Source organism: Mercenaria mercenaria, unplaced genomic scaffold, assembly GCF_021730395.1.
Source record: "Mercenaria mercenaria strain notata unplaced genomic scaffold, MADL_Memer_1 contig_4665, whole genome shotgun sequence".
Lineage (NCBI taxonomy): Eukaryota > Metazoa > Mollusca > Bivalvia > Venerida > Veneridae > Mercenaria > Mercenaria mercenaria.
The window spans coordinates 22,714-45,422 of NW_026462910.1; the positions used below are offsets into that span (position 1 = coordinate 22,714).

At 37.0% G+C, this 22,709-nt stretch overlaps 1 protein-coding gene across 1 annotated transcript; it reads right to left on the reverse strand.

The window, feature by feature from the left end:
* Window positions 1–1,779: 1,779 nt before the first annotated feature.
* Window positions 1,780–11,704, reverse strand: LOC128554036 (interferon-induced protein 44-like). Its single transcript, XM_053535248.1, has 6 exons — window positions 11,182–11,704; window positions 10,872–10,933; window positions 8,983–9,180; window positions 4,556–4,699; window positions 4,164–4,335; window positions 1,780–2,715 (listed from the first exon to the last, which is right to left on the reverse strand). Exons 1-6 carry the CDS (start codon window positions 11,702–11,704, stop codon window positions 2,399–2,401), a joined length of 1,416 nt encoding a protein of 471 aa, XP_053391223.1. The 3' UTR covers window positions 1,780–2,398.
* Window positions 11,705–22,709: the final 11,005 nt, after the last annotated feature.

Sequence of the window (22,709 nt, forward strand, 5' to 3'; positions counted from 1 at the left end):
GCAAATACTCTAAATGAGCGACACGTTATTAACTTTCTGAAAACAAAATGCTCAAAAAGTTTAAATGTTTGTTGTTGTTCGTTCAGCTATCTATATAGTCCTGTGACTGTTAAAATGGAGTGTGGTCCTAAAGGTTTAATGGCGGAAGCATTAAACAATATGGTTATGGTTCAATTACAAAATGAGTACTATTTCATCAAAATGAAAGCAATATGTCATTCGGTGGCTATTACTATGACGACGAAGTGTGTGAGTATTATGGTTGTGATGTGTAGTTACTGAGATACTAACTCGCTGGCAATTGCGGACAAAATATTGTTGAAAAAATGGCTAGGTACAAAAAAAGGCATAATTTCATCCATAATGAAAGCAAGAGCTACAGTATGGGACATATGTCGTGCAGTTGACACTACCATGGCGACAAGGTAAGTGTTGGACGTGAAGTTACTGAGATACTTACTCTCTAAAAGTCGCCAACATAATTTGTAATAAACCTACACTGTGTCAGTAGGTCAGGGATGCCCCTGCGATATAATGTTAGGACAAATAAGTGCATGGTACATTGATAGCAGATTATCAGGACTGGACACTAAGCGACAATGACCTTTTGAGTTACGGCTCTGGTTTTGTAAGGGACATATCGCCTTGTTATAGTGAATGTTTATGCAGAGGTTTTTGAATATCAATGTAAAAAGAAGTCATACACAACACATTAAGTATTAGCAAGGGCATAAAAACGCGTAAGTATAAAAAGGGACATAATATCATCAAAATGATAGCAAAAAGTATGGAACCTATGGAAAGGCATGTGTGAATAATATTCAATTGCAATGAGTAACAAGCGAATTCGATGAATTGGTATCCCCCGCCGAATGGTGAGGAATAGCAAAGAAATGTATCCGGTAAAAAGTTAAGGATGTTACTAAGAAGCAAATAATTGCATTAGTCAGGATCAAGTAAACAGAAAACGAATGTTTTAAGTGTACATAATAAAAGTATGTAGGTGAGGTGGGAGGGCGGGGTGTGACACACATTGTGTGTGACCGGGTGAGGGTAAAAAACTTCACATGTTGATATGATGATAATAAATATTGATGGAAAATGAAAATAAATGTTGCTGGGTGGGGGGGGGGGGGGAGGAGGAGGTTGTTAGATCGGGGTGGTGGGGGTGACTGGGTGGAGGAGCGAGGTGGGATGGGGGCGGGGGTGTACAACTTTGCATGTGGATAAATATTCATGTAGGGATAACGCATGTTTCTTCGTGTTATAACGTCTGCAGAATCCCGAGGGATTCTGCAGATGTTATAACACGAAATGAACATGCGCTAACGCTATTCTAGCATAAAACGCGTAAAAAATACTAATAAATGAATACATCCTACCACAACGTCATTAAATTTCCATGAAATGCGCGGGAATGTCTGAGTTGTTTTTTTACGTTGACGTCATTTTGTTTTGAATTATCCGTTTTAGGGCCGAATGACGTTTACGCTTTGCCACGGAACTCGCATATATAAAAAGGTGTTATAACAGCACGTGAGCGCGAGAATCTCTCTGTTAACACACGTTTTATCTCCTGTTAAAACACCCCCGAAATGTGACAATAACAGCAGTTTTATGCTAGAATGGAAAGTTTATGATTAAAAAAAGAAAAATTAAAAAAAAAACGTTGGGTGGAGAGGGGGTGGGGTGTGACCAGGGCGGTGGGTGTGATCGGGTCTGGGTACACAACTTCAAATGTTGATAATAAATGTTCATGGAAAACAAAACAAAAGAAGATTAATTAAATTCTATCAATTGGTTAGTTTGTTATGTACATATATTTGGATTTTTAAACAATTAAAGGGCAATAACGCTGATGTTACAAAAGAGATCATGACGAAATTATGTGTGCACTACCACATTATGGTGATCTAAATTCAATTTAAGTTTTATAGTTCTAGGTCAAATATGTCACAACTTAGCAGAGATTTACGTATTTATAGTACCATATATTGTTAACACTAGAAATTACTAAGAGCCATAACTCTGGTGTTACTTGGGCAATCTGGGCGCATTTCCCTATAGTTGTGAACATGTATATGAAGTTTTATTTAAATATTCCAAACCGCTTCCTAGATATGGCTACGGACGGACGGACGGTCGGACGACGCCAAAACTATATCCCTCTGCCTTCGGCGGGGGATAACAATAAAGATATAGAACTTGCAAAACGTCGTAAAAAGGTGTGTACATACAACGACGACGGCTGGTGTCACGTGATAGCAATAGCTCTTGTGGCATTCGTCATGTCGAACTAAAAATTCACAACAAATACAAACAAAGCTCGAGAAAGCGTCGAGGTATTCATCCTCATAATATATACTTCCTAACTGATTTTTCAGTGTGTCCGTTTTGTTTATTTCTTAACATTCATCTTTTCCGTTTTCCGCTGTGCAGCTGCTCTCTTGCCCATCATGTTCTCCATGTAATCTTCCGCGAAGTACAAAATCTGCCGCAGAGAAAGTAGTGCCAAGATACTGATATTATCTTCAAGCTGCATCTCATTTTCGTAGTTCTTCACCGGAAGTACATTTCCGCGTGGTAGACCAAGTAGCTGAGACGCCTTCTCGACATGTTCTTCTACCGTTTCGCTTTTGAAAACTTGTGATACGTTTTTCTCTACATCTTTACAGAGTTTGTCTACTTCGGTAAGAATAAGTGCCTGCGGGATACCTATAAGTAGTTGACATTTGTTTAATTCTACTGATGAAATCGCCTTAAACATAAATGACTTTTGACAAGTTATTTTTATCATTTTGAGATGGAATATAAAATGGAACATGTGAACTGTTATGATTTTATATTAATCAGCTTCAAAATTGGCAAATATTTATTTGAATTATGTCTCCCACCACACAGTGGTGTGGGAGACATATTGATTTACTCCAGTCTGTGTGTGTGTCTGTGTGTGTGTCTGTGTGTCTGTCACAAAGCTTGTCCGCACTCTAAGTCGAACATTTCTCATCCGATTTTCACCAAACTTGAACAAAATGTGTTTGACCATAAGACTTCGGCCAAGTTCGATAACTAGCCAAATCGGTCCAGGCGTCTTGGAGTTATGGCCCTTGAATTACCAAAAATCGGTCTTTTTACTCTTGTCCGCACTCTAATTCGAATATTTCTCATCCAATCTTCACCAAACTTAAACAAAATGTGTTTGACTATGAGACCTCGGCCTAGTTCGATAACTAGCCAAATCGGTCCAGGCATTTTGGAGTTACGGCCCTTGAATTATCGAAAAATTGGCCTTTTTACTCTTGTCCGCACTCTTAATCAAACATTTCTCATCTGATCTTCACCAAACTTGAACAAAATGTGTTTGACCATGAGACCTCGGCCAAGTTCGATAACTAGCCAAATCGGTCTAGGCATTTTAGAGTTACGGCCCTTGAATTATCGAAAAATCGGCCTTTTTACTCTTGTCCGCACTCTAAGTCGAACACTTCTCATCCGATCTTCACCAAACTTGAACAAACTGTGTTTGACCATGAGACCTCGGCCAAGTCCGATAACTAGCCAAATCATTCCAGGCATTTTAGAGTTACGGCCCTTGAATTACCGAAAACATCCGTCTGTTTACTCTTGTCCGCTCTCTAAGTCGAACATTTCTCATCCGATCTTCACCAAACTTGAACAAAATGTGTTTGGCTACAACACCTTACCCAAGTTCGATAACTAGCCAAATCCGCCCAGGCACTTTTGATTTATGGCCCTTGAATTACTGATTGGATCCACTCATCCAGACCATCTAATTGGATCCACTCGTCTAAAACATCTAGAGAAACTAACATTTTTCAGAGGGGCAGTTGTGGGAGACATGCGCTTTTCTCAAAAGCATCTCTAGTTGAAATTTTGAATCTCTTCTAATTGACACCTCTATGAAGAAACCGCAAGGTACTTTGTAATTTCTTTTTCTTGGGAATCTTATATGTAACACTTATAATTCATTTACAATATAATATAAAGCGCCAACTAAAATGATGCTGTAATGCAGTATTTTATTTGTACATGCATTTTGAGCACCATCTTAATCCAAAACTACTTATCATTTTGTAGTCGCCGAAAATTACAATGTAATGCATAGACATATACGTAACACTCTGAAAACATTTAAAGAATACCTTTCTGATTCATAAGAGTTTGAAAACTTTTCATTTTCTGTATGATTTTTGTTGGTGTCACTTCAAGCGTGGTAGAGTCCATTACAAACACCACACAGTGTACTTTGTCTTCAAGTGTTGGTTTCGCTATAAATCCGTCGGTCTCTTGAGATATTGGTGCTGCAGGATTGAACTGCAATGAAATGATTAATAACTTGAAAAGGGTAAAGTTCAAAGCGTATGCACATCAGTTGACAGTCAAGTATCTCCATCATAACGTACTGCAAAACTTTATCAGATAGTAAAGGCAATATTTTACATAAAACTGTTTGCATGTATATCAAACTACATTGCAGTTAACTTCAGTTTAGAAATTTATATATCGGACAGATGGTTTGTAGAATTAAAATTACCTGATAATATTCCGGTATATTTCCATCAAGAAGGTAGTTACATTCGAGTACATCCAAACCCTGCGATTCTTCTAACCCACGTGTGTCACAAAGTTTGAAGTTAAGGTTAGCCCCGGATCGAACTCGCACAAGATAGGGAGTGTACTGTCATAATAACATAAAACGAAAGGAGTAATAAATGACACCTTATTCAAGCTGAACTCGTTAACAAAACCTTCCTATTAAACTCAGACACATAGGCTATCTCTGAGACACATCATTATATCAATCATGACGGTACAATGAATCAAACATATACAATATAGTGACAAGAAACTCTTTTCCCAATCTTTGAGATTTCTTTCATGCCCATGCAAAATTATGAGCATTATTACATCATTTCTGTCGGAACAGTGAGTATAGTGACCAAGGACTATTTTCAGTTCTGTAGTATATCAGGGTCTTTTCTCTGGTTCTGCCGCGTGTGATGTCTTACATACCTCACACACCATGATCGTCTTCTTTTCTGCATAACAATACTTAATTTTTAGTTTATTAAAATCCCAATACTGCTGTCTAAAAGCATTTGATTAACAAAAGGATAATGTCGAGCCCATTATTTTTGAACTGCTTCAATAACTCAAACGTTTCAAACAAAATGACCTTTTAGGTAAGGTCCTGTGTCCTCTGGCAAAACCACAGTTTAAGAGAAACATTTCTGCCATATATAAACATCCTCAATATATGCATGTCTAAGTTATTAAAGTAATGACCTATACGATATCTTATATGACCTCTTATATGACCTTTCTCCAAAAGTGTGACCCTGACCTTTGAGATGGAACCTGTGTCCCTTGGCAATACCACATTTGTGAAATGTGGAAATATTTCTACCAAATAAAATAAACTGCAGTCTCAAAGTCTTATATAATCTCTGACACACCAGTGTGACATTGATCTTTGCGGTAGGGACTGGGGTTTGTACTTAATAATCTGTCTCATTGAGGTTAATATTTCTGTAAAAAATAAGATTGCTTCATGCTTTTCGAAGTTACAGCCCGTACAATCTATAAAATGACACTTAAGTGTGATTTTGCCCTTTGTGATATTGACCAAGGATTTGCGCGCGGCATTCCATCTCATTGAGGTTAGCATTTATTTTTTATTTTTATTTTCCATGCATGTCCAAGTTAAAACCCGGACAGGCTTTAAAATGACATTTATCCTAACTGTGACATTTAATTGAGCTCTGAGGTATGGATGTCTGCATGTGACACTTTTTTCTCACTTTGTCAAATATAAGAGATTGCGAAGTTATAGCCCGAACTATTTCTAAAATAACCTTTGACTCCTGTAGCTAGTTTTTGAGATAGGGAGCTGGTTTCGTCTCATTCAGGTGCCAAATATAAAACTATTGCATTAAGCATGTACATGTTATGACATGGATAGACCTTAAAATGACCTTTTAACCTCACTGGTGACCTTTTCCTTTGAGACAGGTACCTAAGATTTGTACATGACACTCCGAAATGTTAAGGTGAACATTTCTGTCAAATAATAAAGGATTGCGCCATGCATGCCAAAGAAACTGTCGGACATAATCGGAAGCGCATACACAGAACAGGAGGTAGGTTACCTTGTTACAAGGGCAAATTCAAATTAGTTGAACCGCAGCATTCTTTTGTATTTCGTGTAATATGAAGTTTTAACTGCTACAATCTCAATTTCGTTTGTCTCTGTCCCTTCAAGTTAAATTTTTATCCAGGTTTGAAGAACATGACCCTCCAAAGGTATTTCATATTGAAAAAAGAAGGAAAATACGGATATTTAACACTTTTCAGTGTATTTTAGTTTCATCGATATCCGTAGAAGTCTGCATAATTGATAATTTTACTAATATGCATGTTAGCTTTCTAATATAAGCTTAAAATGTATATGTCGCGGGGCTCGTGTTTCCATGGTAACGCATTTTCTCTAATTTTTAAACAACTATGTATAAAAATAGGGGTTTTCGACGGCCTCAGAGCTATTCTGTTAATGACCAACATGGAATATTTGGGTAATATTATTAGCAAAATACTAAGCACTTTACATGGTACCCTATTTTTCTTAAAGTTTAAAGTAACCATTGCAACAGAGATGTTTAAAATAGCTTATATCTTGCTTTTTGTCCTAATTTTTTATAAAAAATATTGAATAAAATTATCTTTCTAGTTGATGTAGCTTTAAAACATATTATTTCTAACGTAAGTTATATTTTCGTGTTATTTGCATTTATTCAAACAAATTTCACAGCTTAGAATACTTACAGCAGTACCCCTCGTCTGGAATTTTTCATGGAAAAATCGTTCAGCATGCTGCTTTTATTCTCATGGATATTGTTGAAATGAAAATAAAAAGCCGAAGCTGTGTTTCTTAAATAGACCAGTGTCAACGCTTTTAAATTTTACATTTAGATACATAGGTCACGGGCTTCGTTTCCATGGTAACATCAATTAAATTCAAGAAACCACAATTTTCTACTGAAATTGCAACAATTTTAGATCTTAGTTTTAGTACATAAGTAACAAATTATCAACGGAACCTGAAAAATAGGTATTAGAAATCAAACTGCTCGATTTTTTATTTGAAAATGGCCGTAACAACTGACCTTTCACCCATCTATATTCCAAATAACATTGCTTATCATCATCCATGTTCTTACATTCCGCATAACATTTCAATATATCTACATAAAAGAATCAAAATATTGATTATTATTCAGAGCAAAAGACTCATAAAAAATATTTCAGCAAATAATGGTTATTTGAAAATAGTTAAAGTAAAGAAAATGCACAGAATTATGTACTTTCAAGATAAAGGCTATTAATTTTGCGCGGTAACTGACACGTAACGTCATGACGTCAATGACGTCATTTTAAGGCAACATTGTTTTGAAGCGTTTCTGTGGCAATTTATTCATTATTTCTGCATTATTAAACCATAAAGCATCAGATCGAAGACAGGTTCATGCTTAATTTTCAGAAGACTGAATATACAGACACATTTATTTTGTCGTAAACGCCGTCGTAAATCGTCAGGTTAGCTTCCGGTTGGACATGCGCACATACAAATATGAAGGTAACCTACCTCCTTAACAAAAATCAGGTCGTTATTGTGTCTAATACAGACGCTGATTTAGACAACTTGTATTTAAACACTAACGATGACCATGATATTTTTACTGAAGCAACAAAAGTTTTGTGTTGTGCCTTACAGTGTCTAGATAAGATACGTCATGATTCTTCGTGTATAACAATAATCGTTAATCTTACAATAATAATAATAATATAATAATAATAATAATAACTTTATTTTCTGAAGGTTACATACTAAGTGTACAAATACAGATATTAAACAATTTATTTCCAGTATGGCCTTCAACTGATATACATTCACACATACCCACAATCATACAGTCAATTTATAATTAAACATTTATACAAAAATACACATATCAGAAGTACTTAAATATTCTCGACAAACACGTCTCAAATTAAAGAAGTCATAAATAAACGTAATATAACAATAACTATGTTTATAAAAGAATTACCATGCGTCACAAAGATTATACATGAAAATTAAGATGTACAAAAAAAGAAGAAAGTCTGTCCCATAAGATAATAAATAGTTTCAGATTTGAATAATAAGATAATATGAATATTAATATTATTGGAAACGAATACAGTAACATCAATTCAACAAAATTCTTGTAACTACAAGTAATTAATTGCTAAAAACTATTGTAACAAGAGAAAATTCTTTAAATCATGCTTGAAAGCAGTTTTATTATTATTATGAAGTTTAATATAAGAAGGAAGTGAATTCCATATGTGTGCAGCTTTGTAGCTAAATGTTTGTTTCAGGTAGTTCGTTTTAGGTTTAACAATAGAAAGGTCCATGTTTTCGGTTGAGCGCAGACTGTAATGATCATTATGAAGAAAATGTAGTAAATCTGAAATGTATATAGGACAATCTCCTGTTTTACTTTTGTACACTAATAATGAAATATGGTATTTGCACCTGTTCTCAAAAGATAGAAGTTTTGAATTTCTTAATACTTCATCAAAGTTGCTACACTTTGATTTTGTAATTATTTTTATAGCGCGTCTCTGCAAAGAAGTAATTTTATCAGTGTCCGATTTGTGACAAAGTCCCCAGACATTGCAACAATACTCCATGGTTGACATAATATATGCATTGTAATACAATAGTTTCATCTCATCTGTTAAGAAAAATGCAATTCTTCTAAGCAGAGCCATTTTTGAGTTTAGTTTATTGGCCACGGTACTAACGTGGGATTGCCAAGACAGATATCTCATGCGGCCTGTAGTGTAACCAGTAATTTAGATTACGAAAATAATACAAAAATAATTTAAAGTGTACAATATAAAACTGAAAATACATACAGCAGTTGTAAGACTCTGCTCAGCACTACCACTACATGCCCTCTGTGTGATACGGCCCCGGAATATGGAGTTAATGGTGTTGTAGAAACTCGACTTTCCAGCTCCAACTGGACCGATCATCAGGACCCGAGCCTCGGAGATATGCAAGTCCGAAAGTGGTTTGAATGACACAATATCTTCAGTAAGTTCGTCCAAAAACTGGAAATGGTAAGGTTGTTCATAATGTGTATCTAAAAGTCCTAAGATATCTGTGGCGAATCAGTGAATGTCGAATTAAGTGGCTGTTGAGAATAACATGTCCTTATAACAAGACTACATGTATTTCTTATTGCCGTCAATGTCAAAATTAATCTCTAAATCTGTTTAAATTGTTTATAGTCAGTTATTTCAAATGGATCTGTTGATATATCTAAAATGATATCCACGTGTGTGCCGCTTCCGCATGACCTGAGTGTACTGTATGTTAATTTTAGCTAGTCTTTTTTTATGTTTAAGTAAAACTTTCCGAAATCGTTAAAACACCACATATTTTTGCCATTATAAAGTGACATTACAGACCAAGTTCCAGAACTTTATCTTATATTTTAATAGAATTGTGTCCGATTTTAATTTAGAAATGAATTCTCAATAACTACAAATGTATAAGACAGAATGCAACGTCTATATTTTTGTGCGCTTAAACGCAATAAATTTGAAATCATTTAAAAGCTAATGATCAAATATAAATGAATATTCTATAGTTTTATGGAATAGGTATACCCACTCTGAAAGAAAATTCAGAATTTTTATTCAATTAATTAAAAATATGTCTTCTTTATTCTGTTCATTAAGTAGAAATTTCTTGTTTAAAATCGGTTTCGGAAAACCATTAATACGTAATACCCATGCTTAGAATACAGATATTTAATACGGAAACAATGTATAAAGCTTTTTTCTTGGGTTTCATAAATTGTTAAAATTTTAATTGCGTTGGCAAAAGACACTGTTATGTTTGGATTAGGATTTGATAAAGTCGTATTTCGCACCTTCTTAACATTTAAGTTTTACAAGTAAGCTAGTGTGTTAGTTATTTCTGGACAAAATACAACAAACTCTACAAATGTTTTCATGAAATAATCTCACAGAGTCAGGTTCTATAACCCTGGTTTACACTTAATAAAATTATACCACTTTTCTATCCGACTTAATGCCTTCAGACTCGTACAAATATTCGGCATCATTAAATGACCTCATAATAGACCCGCCAACTCTTACTTACATTTTAACCATTTTATATTCACAAAATTGTATTATTTAGAGAGGCGTTATAATGTAGGGATAACGCATGTTTTTTCGTGTTATAACATCTGCAGAATCCCGAGGGATTGGTTGGTGCCCGAGCCCGTTAGGGCGAGGGTACCAACGTATCCCGGGGGATTCTGCATATGTTATAACACGAAATCAACATGCGCTAACGCTATTCTAGCATAAAACGCGTAAAAAACTGATAAATGAATACATTGTCACTCAACGTCATTAAATTTTCACGAAATGCGCGGGAATGTCTGTGTTGTTTTTTTACGTTGACGTCATTTCGTTTTGAATTATCCGTTTTGGGGCCGAATGGCGTTTACGCTTTGCCACGGAACGCGCATATATAAAAAGGTGTTATAACAGCACGCGAGCGCGAGAATCTCCTTGTTAACACACGTTTTCTCTTCTGTTAAAACACCCCCGAAAAGTGACAATAACAGCAGTTTTATGCTAGAATATTTCCAAATAGTCGATCGTTCTACTGTAAGACGTCGTTTGCTTAATGATTTCAATTTGTTTTTAATCTAAGATCTTTATTTCAATTGCACTGTCCGTTCATTTGTCCCGTTTGAAATGAGCTTTTGATGCGAGTATACCTTTTCGTTCCAACCCTTAGTTTTACGCCAAGACTCCACTTTAGTCTTTTTTCTTTGACCATCTGCAATGAATGTTTAGTGCAATGAACAAATACTTACAACTTACAATAATATCTAAATCCAGCGAATTTATTACAAATATGTTACAGGTATGTGCCCTTCGTGTTATATATTTTAGAAGAAATAAAGGTATTTTATATAATTACACGTAATTAATTTACATCTTCGATGTAATGTAAGGTATCAAATGCATATCAATCACTGATTATTAATTAAAAAAGGGGTTTTCATACGATCCGTTAGGACTTACCAGCTACTTTATACACCTCTAGTTCAGTAATATTCATTGTTCCATTGTTGATTTGGTTACTACTTTTTCCTTGGGCGTCGTAACTGGACCCAATGCTCAGACCGCTGTTAAGTGCAAAGTAACCTCCAGAGTCGTAAATAGTTCCATTGAATGTGTAAAGGTCGTTACCTGATCCAAATATCGGACCGTAACCTGCATCATAAATGGCATATCCATCTTGATTATAAGGGAATTTCGTGTATGTTCGTTTGTTACTGTAATGTAACTGGAATAGGAATGCATTTGTATCATTAACGTACGTTCCTGCACTCTGCCAACTAGAATTCGTGTATCCTCCATACACCGACCCCTGTGGATTATACAGCACCGTTACTGTAGGCCCCTGGTTGTTACATTTCTGATGGAATATAGTCTGATTACATCCATCTCTTGTGATAGCATAGAGCAGTGTGAATGTTTTAACACTTGTACCTATCCACTCTTCCAGCTGGTCCATATCTTTATCTTTCAACTTTCCTGTCATTGTTGCTCTTCTACACAAAAATTAGATATTCATGCATATGCTTCCGAATAATTCATAAAATTAGTCAGTATACATTCTCTCCTGGTAAAACTTTAACGAATCATTTACTGAACGAATGATGTTTTGACGAAAATTAACTTTGATCAGACAGAGAACTGAACGGCTGACTACCGAATCAGGCATGTATCTTGGTTTCTTTTGGAAACTATGAAATAAAGGAAAGCTTTCATTCTTTCACCATTCGATCATGAAGATCTTACTTGGGCAATACGTATAGGGTGCTATATATGAAATATCTGTAAAATTCTTGTTAACACAAACACATTGAGTGATATCATTTGGAGCAATCAAACTTGTAGTACCACGCCTACCTGTGCCGGTCGCACGAATAGATGATTTCTGACGTTCCCAGGTAACGGATTTCTAAGCAAAGTGTCAATGATTTCAGGACAAAATGTAACGAACTTGTGTTATTGAGTCATTTAGATTCCTGCAAAACATCTTGTGATTTTGGTAAAATTGCATTAATTGTTAAAGCTTTTGATTTTATTTGGTTTTGAATAATTATATTGTTTGATAGGTGAGGACGTTAGTTCCCATAAACAGTCAGTTGACTTCATGCATCAGCATTATCCTTCAGATTCTCAAATAATGCTACCTAAAAGAACATAACAATGTGTGACGTTGAAATTACAGCACTACGGTTAAATTTCAAAACGTAAAGGTTATCAAGACGGCAGTTATTGTAATATTACGAGTTTGTGACGACATACATATAAATCAAACATATCTAAAGGCTAACAGAAGACGGCATTCCAGTACCCTCGTTATTACATATCTTCTTGAGGAGTCTGATGAGTAACCACTACGAAGTAGAAGTTGAAGTGAGGAACTAGATATACTATGCCCATAGTGAATAAATTGAAAGCGCTGTTTTCGGAGACTGATGCATTTTGTTGAAAATAAAATACACACAAGGATGGTCTGCAGACCTTGATTTGGAAACTTCTCTGAAGTAGATCAAACGCAATTACTGACTCATAGATGTTGTGCATACATGCCGGTGTAACGGTCAGTTTTTTCCCCAGTCAGTTTCTTCCCCGGTCAGTTCTTCTCTCCCCACCCCCAGTCAATTTCTCCCCCCCCCCTAATTGCAACTGGTTACTCTCGATCATTCTTATGGGGGGAAAAACTAACTAGTCAATTCTCCCCCCCCCCCCCCCCCACCCCACCTTTTCAATTTTCCTCACTAGTCAATTATTTCCCCTGTTAGAGAATTGAAACTGGTTATTCTTGGTTATTCTTAACTAGCCTGCTTTTTATTTCTGATAGTCGGTTTTCATTTAAATTTCATAAAAAATAAGAAATATGTTTCATATTTTGAGTAAATTAAAGAAATGTTTTTAAATGAACTTATTTTGATTTCTGTTATATTTTTTAAATTGATTTTTTCTAAGGTAAGGATTTACTGCTGGTCAGTTCTTTTCCCACCTAGCCAGTACTTGACCAGTAAGGTGGGGGAAGTAAATCGACCGGTCAGTTCTTCCCCCCTAGCCAGTACTTGACCTGTCAGGTAGGAGGAAGAAATTGACTGGTCAGTTCTTTACCCCGTAGCCAGTACTTGATCTGTCCGGTGGGGGAAATGTAATTGACCAATCAGTTCTTTTCCCTCTAGCCAGTACTTGCTCTGTTAGGTTGGGGAAGAAATTGACCAGTCAGTTCTTTCCCACCTAGCCAGTACTTGCTCTGTTAGGTGGGGGAAGAAATTACTGTCAGTTCTTTCCCCACTAGCCAGTACTTGCTCTGTTAGATGTGGGAAGAAACTGACTGGTCAGTTATTCCCCCCCCCTCTAGCCAGTACTTGACCCGTCGAGTGGGGAGAAGAAATTATTGACCTGTCAGTTCTTTCCCCCCTAGCATATACTTGACCTGTCAGGTTGGGGAAGAAATTGACCGGTCAGTTCTTTCCCCACTAGCATATACTTCACTATCAGGTGGGGGAAGAAATTGACCAATCTTTCCCCTAGTCAGTACTTGACCTGTCGGGTGGGGAAATGAAATTGACCAGTCATTTCTTTCTCCTCTATCCAGTACTTGCTGTTAGGTGGGGGAAGAAATATACTGATCGGTTCTTTCCCCCCTAGCCAGTACTTGTTCCGTTAGGTGGGGGAAAAAATTGACTAGTCAGTTCTTTCCCCCCTAGCCAGTATTTAACCTATCAGGAGGGGGAAGAAACTGGCCGGTCTGTTCTTTCCCCCCTAACGAGTACTTGACCTGTCAGGTGGGGAAGAAATTGACCAGTCAGTTCTTTACCCCTAACCAGTACTTGATCTTTCGGGTGGGGAGAAGAAATTGACTGGCCAGTTCTTTGCCCCCTAGCACATACTTCACTATAAGGTGGGGGAAGAAATTGATCAGTCAGTTCTTTCCCCCCTAGCCATTACTTGACCTGTCAGGTGGAGGGAAGAAATTGACCAGTTAGTTCTTTTCTCCCTAGCCAGTACTTGCTCTGTCAGCTGGGGGAAAAATTGACCGGTCAGTTCTTTCCCCCCTTACCAGTACTTGACCTGTCCGGTGGGGGAAGAAACTGGCTAGGGGTGAAAGAAATGACATGTCAACTTCTTCCCCCACCTGACCGGTCAAGTACTGGCTGGGGGGAAAGAACTGACTGGTCAATTTTCCCCCACCTGACAGGTCAAGTACATACTAGGGGGGAAAGAACTGACCTGTCAATTTCTTCTTCCCACTCGAAAGGTGAAGTACTGGTTTTTTTTTGTGGGAGGGGGGGGGGCAGAACTGAATGGTCAATTTCCTACCCCACCTGACAGGTCATGTACTGACTAGGGGGGTAAGAACTGACCAGTCAACTTCTTCCCTTCACCTAACAAAGCAAGTACTGGCTAGGGGGGAAAGAACTGTCCGGCTTATTTCTTCCCCCACCTGATAGCCTAGGTCAATTACTGGCTAGGGGGAAAGAACTGACTGGTCAGTTTCTTCCCCCACCTGACAGGTCAAGAACTGGCTAGGGGGGAAAGAACTGACTGGTCAATTTCTTCCCCCCACCTAACAAAGCAAGTACTGACTAGGGGGAAAGAACTGACCGGCCAATTTCTTCCCCACCTGATAGGTCAAGTACTGGCTAGGGGAGAAAGAACTGACTGGTCAATTTCTTCCCCCACATGATAATCAAGTATGTGCTAGGGGGGAAAGAACTGACCAGTCAATTTCTTCTCCCCACCCAACAGGTAAAGTACTGGCTAGGGGGAAAGAACTGACTGGTCAATTTCTTCCCCCACCTTACAGAGCAAATACAGGCTGGGGGAAAGAAGTGACTAGTCAATTTTCCCCCCACCTGACAGGTAAAGTACTGGCTAGGGGGGAAAGAACTGACCAGTCAATTTCTTCCCCCACCTAACAGAGCAAGTACAGGCTAGGGGGAAAGAACTGACTAGTCAATTTCTTCCCCCACCTGACAGGTCAAGTACCGGCTAGGGGGAAAGAACTGACTGGTAAATTTCTTCCCCCACCTGATAGTCAAGTATATGCTAGGGGGAAAGGACTGACCGGCCAATTTCTTCCCCCACCTGACAGGCCAAGTATATGCTACGGGGGAAAACTGACTGGTCAATTTCTTCCCCCGCCTGATAGGTCAAGTATATGCTAGGTGGGAAGGAACCGACCGGTCAATTTCTTCTCCCCACCCGACAGCTCAAGTACTGTACTGGTAATGGGGGAAAGAACTAACCTGCCAATTTCTTCCCCCACCTGACAGGTCAGGTACTGGCTTGGGGGGAAAGAACTGACTGGTCAATTTCTTCCCTCACCTGATAGGTCAAGTTTATGCAAGGGGGAACGAACTGACCAGTCAATTTCTTCTCTCCCTTAACAGGTCAGAAAAAAGGTCAAGTACATGCTTTGGTGGGGGTGGGGGGGGGGATGGGGGGTGAAAGAAGAACAGAACAGTCAATTTCTTCCCCGCACCTGACATATATTAAATAGTAATGGCAATCAAACAGAAGTTAAAAAATTTGATTTGACAAAAAAAAAAAACAGTCAGTTTCTTCCCCTATCAGAAAACTAATTCCAAGGATGGAGAGGGGAGGGATGGGGGGGGGGGGACTGTCTTGGGGGGAAGAAACTGACTAGTCAGTTTTTTCCCCGTGGGAAAGAATTGACTAGTCAGTTTTTCCCCCGGGGAAAGGACTGTCTGGGGGGAAAACTGGGCTGTTACACCGGTAAAAAGATAACAACAGGATTTGGTAAAATGTCAGTGAGGGAATGTGTTCGGTATCGCAGACGAATTTTCAAAAAAGGAACTGTCCAATTTCCCGCATTTCTTAAACACTGTCGTCATAAACCTGTCACACTGTGAACAGAAATCCTCGACAAAGAAAAATTTTATGTCTTAAGAAAACAAGAGCGCCGTCTGCTGGTGCCAACACTCACCTGTAAGTGCTTGAAGTAATGCAATATGCAAGAAAAGAGTTATGGTTCTTGGCCTTTTCACTCATTTATTGTTGACAAATAAAATTAACTTTCAAAGTTACAGTATTCAAGAAAAAAAACCCCAATAAATACAAATTAAAAAGGGTTTAATTCTGACAAAATGCAGTCGAAAGATAAGGATCTTGGCCAACATACTGAACTTGTGATGATAACCAAGTCTGCAAAGTTTCAAAGCTACTGCTCTTATGTAATCAAGAATAGGGCGTAAAAAATTGTTTGTTTCCGGTATCCCGACCTACCCTAAATTTTTGGCCCGACCCTAAATGTTTTTACGGCCTTGGAGAATATTTTTTTCAACTTTTTAACAAAAAGTTGTAAAGCTGCAACTTTTATGCTTTAAACATGTCCAGTGATGTTAGAAATCAACTTACAGACGCTCTAAAGGCATAACCCCCTTATTTGCATTCATTTTTTGACACAAAAATAATTTCTGAAAAGTCTCCCTTAATAAAAAAAAATTCCAAAAAACAAAAATTTTCCGACCTACCTACCCTAATTTTTTTTAGCATGTTACCGGAAACAAAGAATTTTTTAGGCCTAGTGGACCTACACACACATTTTAACAAAGAAATTGCAATTTTCTAAATACAAGGACCAGAAGTGAAAAATTCTGTTCCAGCACTGCATACTCAATAATGGAAAACAAGTATGCAAAGGCTAGCTTTTAGTTTTCGAGAAAAATGGACTTAAACATAAATCAAAGCCGACGCCGACGATCAAGTGCCGACAAAAGTTCGCAGATTATTTTTAAAAAAATGACATTTTGATTATTTTACTAGTGATTGTAACTAGTAGCTTACTTCGGTTGATGCAAAATAACATTGTAGTGTATTATCAGAATATTGTCACATGCCCAGCTACTTTCATTTCCGCACTTTTCTGACAGTCGTCAGAAATTATCCCGCAGTGTGACCGGCATCCCTGGACATGCATACGGATAAATAAGCATTAGCTAAAAGCGATAGCAGGCATAAACATCCATTTATAAATCACAATCATTTGATTCAGCTACTTCGACTTGTACTTTCGTTTTCGATTTCAGTTAATTTCGGACTTTTTTTACATAATGCATGTACTACATAGTTGTGTTTAAACAATGTAAATCAAAACATGTATAATAAGTAAAACTTTTATTTATTAGAAAAAACCTACTTACCAGTTCGGATTATCTGTACCTGTACAACACCTCTGTTCGTTACATATCAGAATTATTAGTAAGCTGTAAGCTTTGATAGCTATCACGATAATACTGTTAACTTCTCAAGAAATGTGTGTATTTTTCTGAAAACAGTTCAGCAAAAAAATAATGTTTTCTAGATATTTTATTTATTTCCTGAAAATATTTTAGCGTAAAAATTCCGCGTTAGTGCTGAAAACTGCCACGAGATACTTGGAAGCTATCACGATAATATTTTCAACTTTTCAGTAAAGTTATACATTTTTCTGAAAACATTATCGCAATAAATTATTTTTCTATACACTTTATGCTATTAAGATAAAATTTTCAAAAAAGTTCGAAATATCATGATAATTTCTGAAGTATCAAGATAGCTATCTAGCTCATAAATGGCAGCTATGGCACTTACGCAAAAAGTATCGAGATACTGATGTAAATTATCGTAATAATATTTCCAGGAAACATTATACTAATGAAATAAACTTTTCAGAATTAGTATGACCCTGGGCTGGACATATTCCGACATGTCCGGTTATACTAAATATAACATGTCCGACCCTGGGTCGTACTAAATGAAATAGCTTTAAGCTAATTCTCAACCAGGGTCATACTAATTGGAATATGTCCGACCCTGGGTCATACTAAATCGGATTGTCTTAAAGCTAAATCGGCATTTTCGACCCTAACGGTACGCCATATGTTTACGTATACTTTTGTTTCAATAAGATCGACAGTACGATAATTGTTTGATGTGTAGAGAAATTATTTTACAGTAATAAGTAAATGCAGTTCAAATGTGTATCTAAAAATTTAATAAATCCGCCATTTTGTTTTTTGTTGCCATGGAAACAAAATAGCGGCCAATTTGACCAAATATTTAAATGCCCATAACTTTCTCATTTTTACTCCGATTTTGAAAATTCTTTCACTTCTTTAAATGATTTAAGAAATCCTAGCTGACAAAATTAACATCAGAACAACGTTGTCTTTCGCTTTAGTTTCGGAAAATAAGACAATTCTTATTTTGTACAGAATATCGAACTTCTTTTTCATACATTAAGTATTGTTTCTTAACTTTATTTTGGGTGTGCATTATATTTACCTTGGTACTCCAACTTAATGTATATTTTTGAAACATATTAGTATTTTGTCATGTTGACAGTTCTACTTTCATTTTCGTTTTGCAGTTTAGTTCAAAAGCCGGTGTACCTGGAGAAACATGTTAGGCACACAATAATTAGTGACTATTTCTCGCTGTGTGAAATGTTACTGTTAAGGTTAATGAGAATATCATCAAACTCCAGAGATAGTTGATAAACTAACAACATATTTACCAGTACCAACAGTCTACCATTACATGTTTAAACAGTTTAAACCCTTAAAATGGATGTCATTAATAAACAATTGCTGAAAACTGCTGGAACCTTATTGCAAATGCATCAAAACGAAGATATATAACAGTTCTTTTAAATTGGTGAGGTTTCAAAGTCATTGAACTGTCTATAAGTGTGGCCCTTTCATGCAGTACTTTCTCCGGAATTCAATGCATGTATCAGTAAATTGACAGCTGTTTTGTAGAGCAATATTTTACACGCTGTTTAATTTTCGTAAAAACAACCCTTTCGTTCAACCTAGTTATGAGAATTTTCAGCACTGGGACATTGTTGTAAATGCACCAAATGCAAAAAAATGGTGAGTTTTCAAAGGTATTGATAGATCTGTCCTTTCAATGATTTAATGTTGTTGTTTTTTTTTTCTCAAAATGTGGGGCTAAGCGTTAAAGTAATGGGCCCGTAATGACACTCGGAAATTTCTGTACGATTTCGTACTACTGTTAGGCAATTCGGCATTCTTCGGACGTAAATATCATGAATGCTCTCCGTAAAATAAATAGAGAATACCGAAATCGCATATGGAGAATATTGTCATAACGGGTCAACTGCTTTAAAGAAAGCTGAACATGACCTTATACAGAACTATAGGTGTTTGGCTCATTGCAAGCAACCCATCCTACTAGATCTCCACCTGCTCCTCTTCCTTTTAAATAGCCATGTCACCTTACCTTCATTTCATACGGTGGCATTTTGTAACATTGTCTTTAGATGTTGACATTACTAACCTTTAACATGCTAATTTTTTAAAATGGACTGGTCCATCATTCAATCTGGGCAGTATCATTTATTATTCAAAGAGGTGTTCACTGAAAATTTACTGACTGAATAGCGAATAGTGCAGATAATGATCAGATTGCATGGATGTGCAGGCTGATCTTGGTCTGCCTTGGTCGCAAAGGCAGAATCACTTGCCACCAGCAGGCTAAAGGTTATGAGATGATTATGGCCTGATGAGCGCGTGTAAAGCTGGAGAACAGCCATTTCATAAAAGTAAACTGTGAAATACCACATCTGCATTAGTTCACTTCAACAGTTGTGAACAGGAACGTCTCTTGGCTTATACTAATTTTGCTTTCATGACAAACAGTTAATCAAAAGCTATACGAGCCTATATATATCTTAAATAGGGAAAGGGTGAGGGTGTGTGTACAGTTAGCCGGACCATCTCCTCTACTATCCTTTTTGTCTTCTTGATTTTCTTTGTCATTGGAGTTAGTGTGAATGATAATCATCTACAAAAATAAGTGTAAAACTTAAATAATGTACACACTCGATTTAAACGAATTCCTATTGGGTGTGTTCGACTATAATTTGATAGCCGATTATATCCGTGTAACTGAAAGGCAAATAACCGTTTTGACCTAGTGAAATTCTATTCTTGGATGACCAACGTGGACATTAATGCTGATTCAAATATAATCGTAGACGACAGAAAAGTAATGCATCTGATCATGTATCCGTCTTATATGATAATGCTTGTCTATAAGCATTTCTGATAGCAGTATCCGAAAAACAGGCAATTAATTTACTGTTTGGCGTTATTCATTATGAAAAAAAAAAAACGAAATAAAATATGCGATATGGAATGAAAACTATTATACCTGCTGGAATTACAGGGATACAGCAGAACCAGAAAGTAACAGTAATCTATTATGAAGAACATAATCTTAAGGATGCTGGAGTTGTGTCCCTTTAAATATTAGAATATGTATAAGGTATCGCACAGTAATAAGGCGCTTTGAAATGTAAACAAACAAAACAATAGCATAAATTTAAGTCAATACACAACGTTTACGCTGACAATAGTAATTCTTCGTTGGCCGAGCGGTAATGGTGCCCGTCTTATACTTTTCCGTCGGGAGTTCGATTCCCGGACCCGTAAAATAGTATTTTAAAAAAGTTTTTTTTTTCCTTTGAATACAATTCAACAAAAACAACCCAAGTTTGTTAATCTAGTACTAACATGTTCACTAACTTATATATGTAATTGTTAACACGTCACCATGTTTAGATACTCTTCATCTTTAATATGATCTAATGTTTTTTTAGGCTTTCGTGAATAAATTAGAAACCAGACAAACCTACACAAAGTGTATAAATTAAACGCAAAATACAAAAATGACGAATGCAAGGTTCGAACCATCAAAACTGTCACTACAAAATTATTACATTTCTATCAGCTCAGCCTACTGCGCCATCAAGCCAACTGTTGATCTTACTTCCAATATCTTCTGTTTTATAAGAGATTGCTAAGTACTGATTGTTTATTTACATGTTGCTAAAAATAAAAACGCCATAATACTGTGCGGTACTTATAACATCGACTATTTCTGATTTGAAAATAAAAACAACAACGTTGAATCAAAAACGAAGACACATTCCGCCTGAGTGTAAGCACCGAGATCGTATGCACGAGCCGAAAAATGTGTTGAAGAGGGAATGATTTCGATCAAACTAATTCTTTTCACCTTCCTGTTGTTGCGTATTCTTTACAAATCACAAACTATTATATGACAAATATGATTCGTGCTTAGATCAATCACAAATTATTAACTAACGTTTCATGCCAACCTTGAAAAAAAATTAATTCAATTTTTGAATTGACAAAGCATTTGTGAAAAAAAATCATTTCAAAATTTATAAGTTAGAAACGTGCAGTCTTAATGCAGAGACAAACTACCGTAGAAACGGATCGCCGCCAAATACGATTTCGTAATCCGATAAAGGATAAGTAATCAATAGTTTTTCAGAATATATCGGTTTAATTATTATGCTCCCTTCGAAGAAGGAGTATATTGTTTTGCAGATGTCGGTCGGTCGGTTTGCATGTAGACCAATCCGTTTCCGGATGATAACTCAAGAACGCTTGCGCCTAGGATTATGAAAGATGATAGGGAAGTTGGTCATAATCAGCAGAAGACCGCTATTGATTTTGAGATCAGTTGGTCAAAGGTCAAGGTCACAGTGACCCTGAACAGTTAAACGGTATCCTGATGCTAACTCAAGAACGCTTGGACCTAGGATCATGGAAGTTTATAGGGAGGTTGTTCATGACCAGCAGATGACTCCTATTGATTTTGAGGTCAGTAGGTCAAAGGTCAAGGTTACAGTAACCAGGAACAGTTAAACGGTTTCCGGATGATAACTCAATAATGCTTGGCCTAGGATCATAAAAAGTTGATAGGGAGGTTGGTCTTAACAAGCAACTGATTTATATTGATTTTGAGATCAGTAGGTCACAGGTCAAGGTCACAGTGACCAGAATAGTTAAACGGTTTCCGGATGATAACTCAAGAACGCTTTGGCCTAGGATCATGATACTTGATAGGGAGGTTAATAATGACCAGCAGATGACCCCTATTGATTTTGAGGTCAGTAGGTCAAAGGTCAAGGTCTCAGTGACTTTGAATAGTTAAACCGTTTCCGGACGATAACTTAAGAACGCTTGGGCCTAGGGTCACGAAACTTGATCGGGAGGTTGATTATGATCAGCAGACGATCCCTATTGATTTTGAGGTCAGCTGGTCAAAGGTCAAGGTCATAATGACACGGAACAGTTAAACAGTTTCCGGATGATAACTCAAGAACGCTTGAGTCTAGGATCATGAAACTTGATGGGGAGGTTGATCATGATCAGCAGATGACCCCTATTGATTCTGAGGTCAATATGTCAAAATTACATTGACCTAGAATAGTAGAACTTTGTGTACACTGACCAAATAATTTCTGTTCCTTGTGCAATTACTGAGTGCACCAAGGGGGACGTTTCGTGTTCTACGAGCTCTTGTTAAAACAGTCATTGTCTTTTTGTATTCATGGCAATAGCTTTTCAACATTTCTAAGGCCTGGGTCCTGACCACTAACTATTGGGATCTGGACCCCGCCCGTCGCCTTCCCCCAACACACAAACACGCACACCTCCTCATTC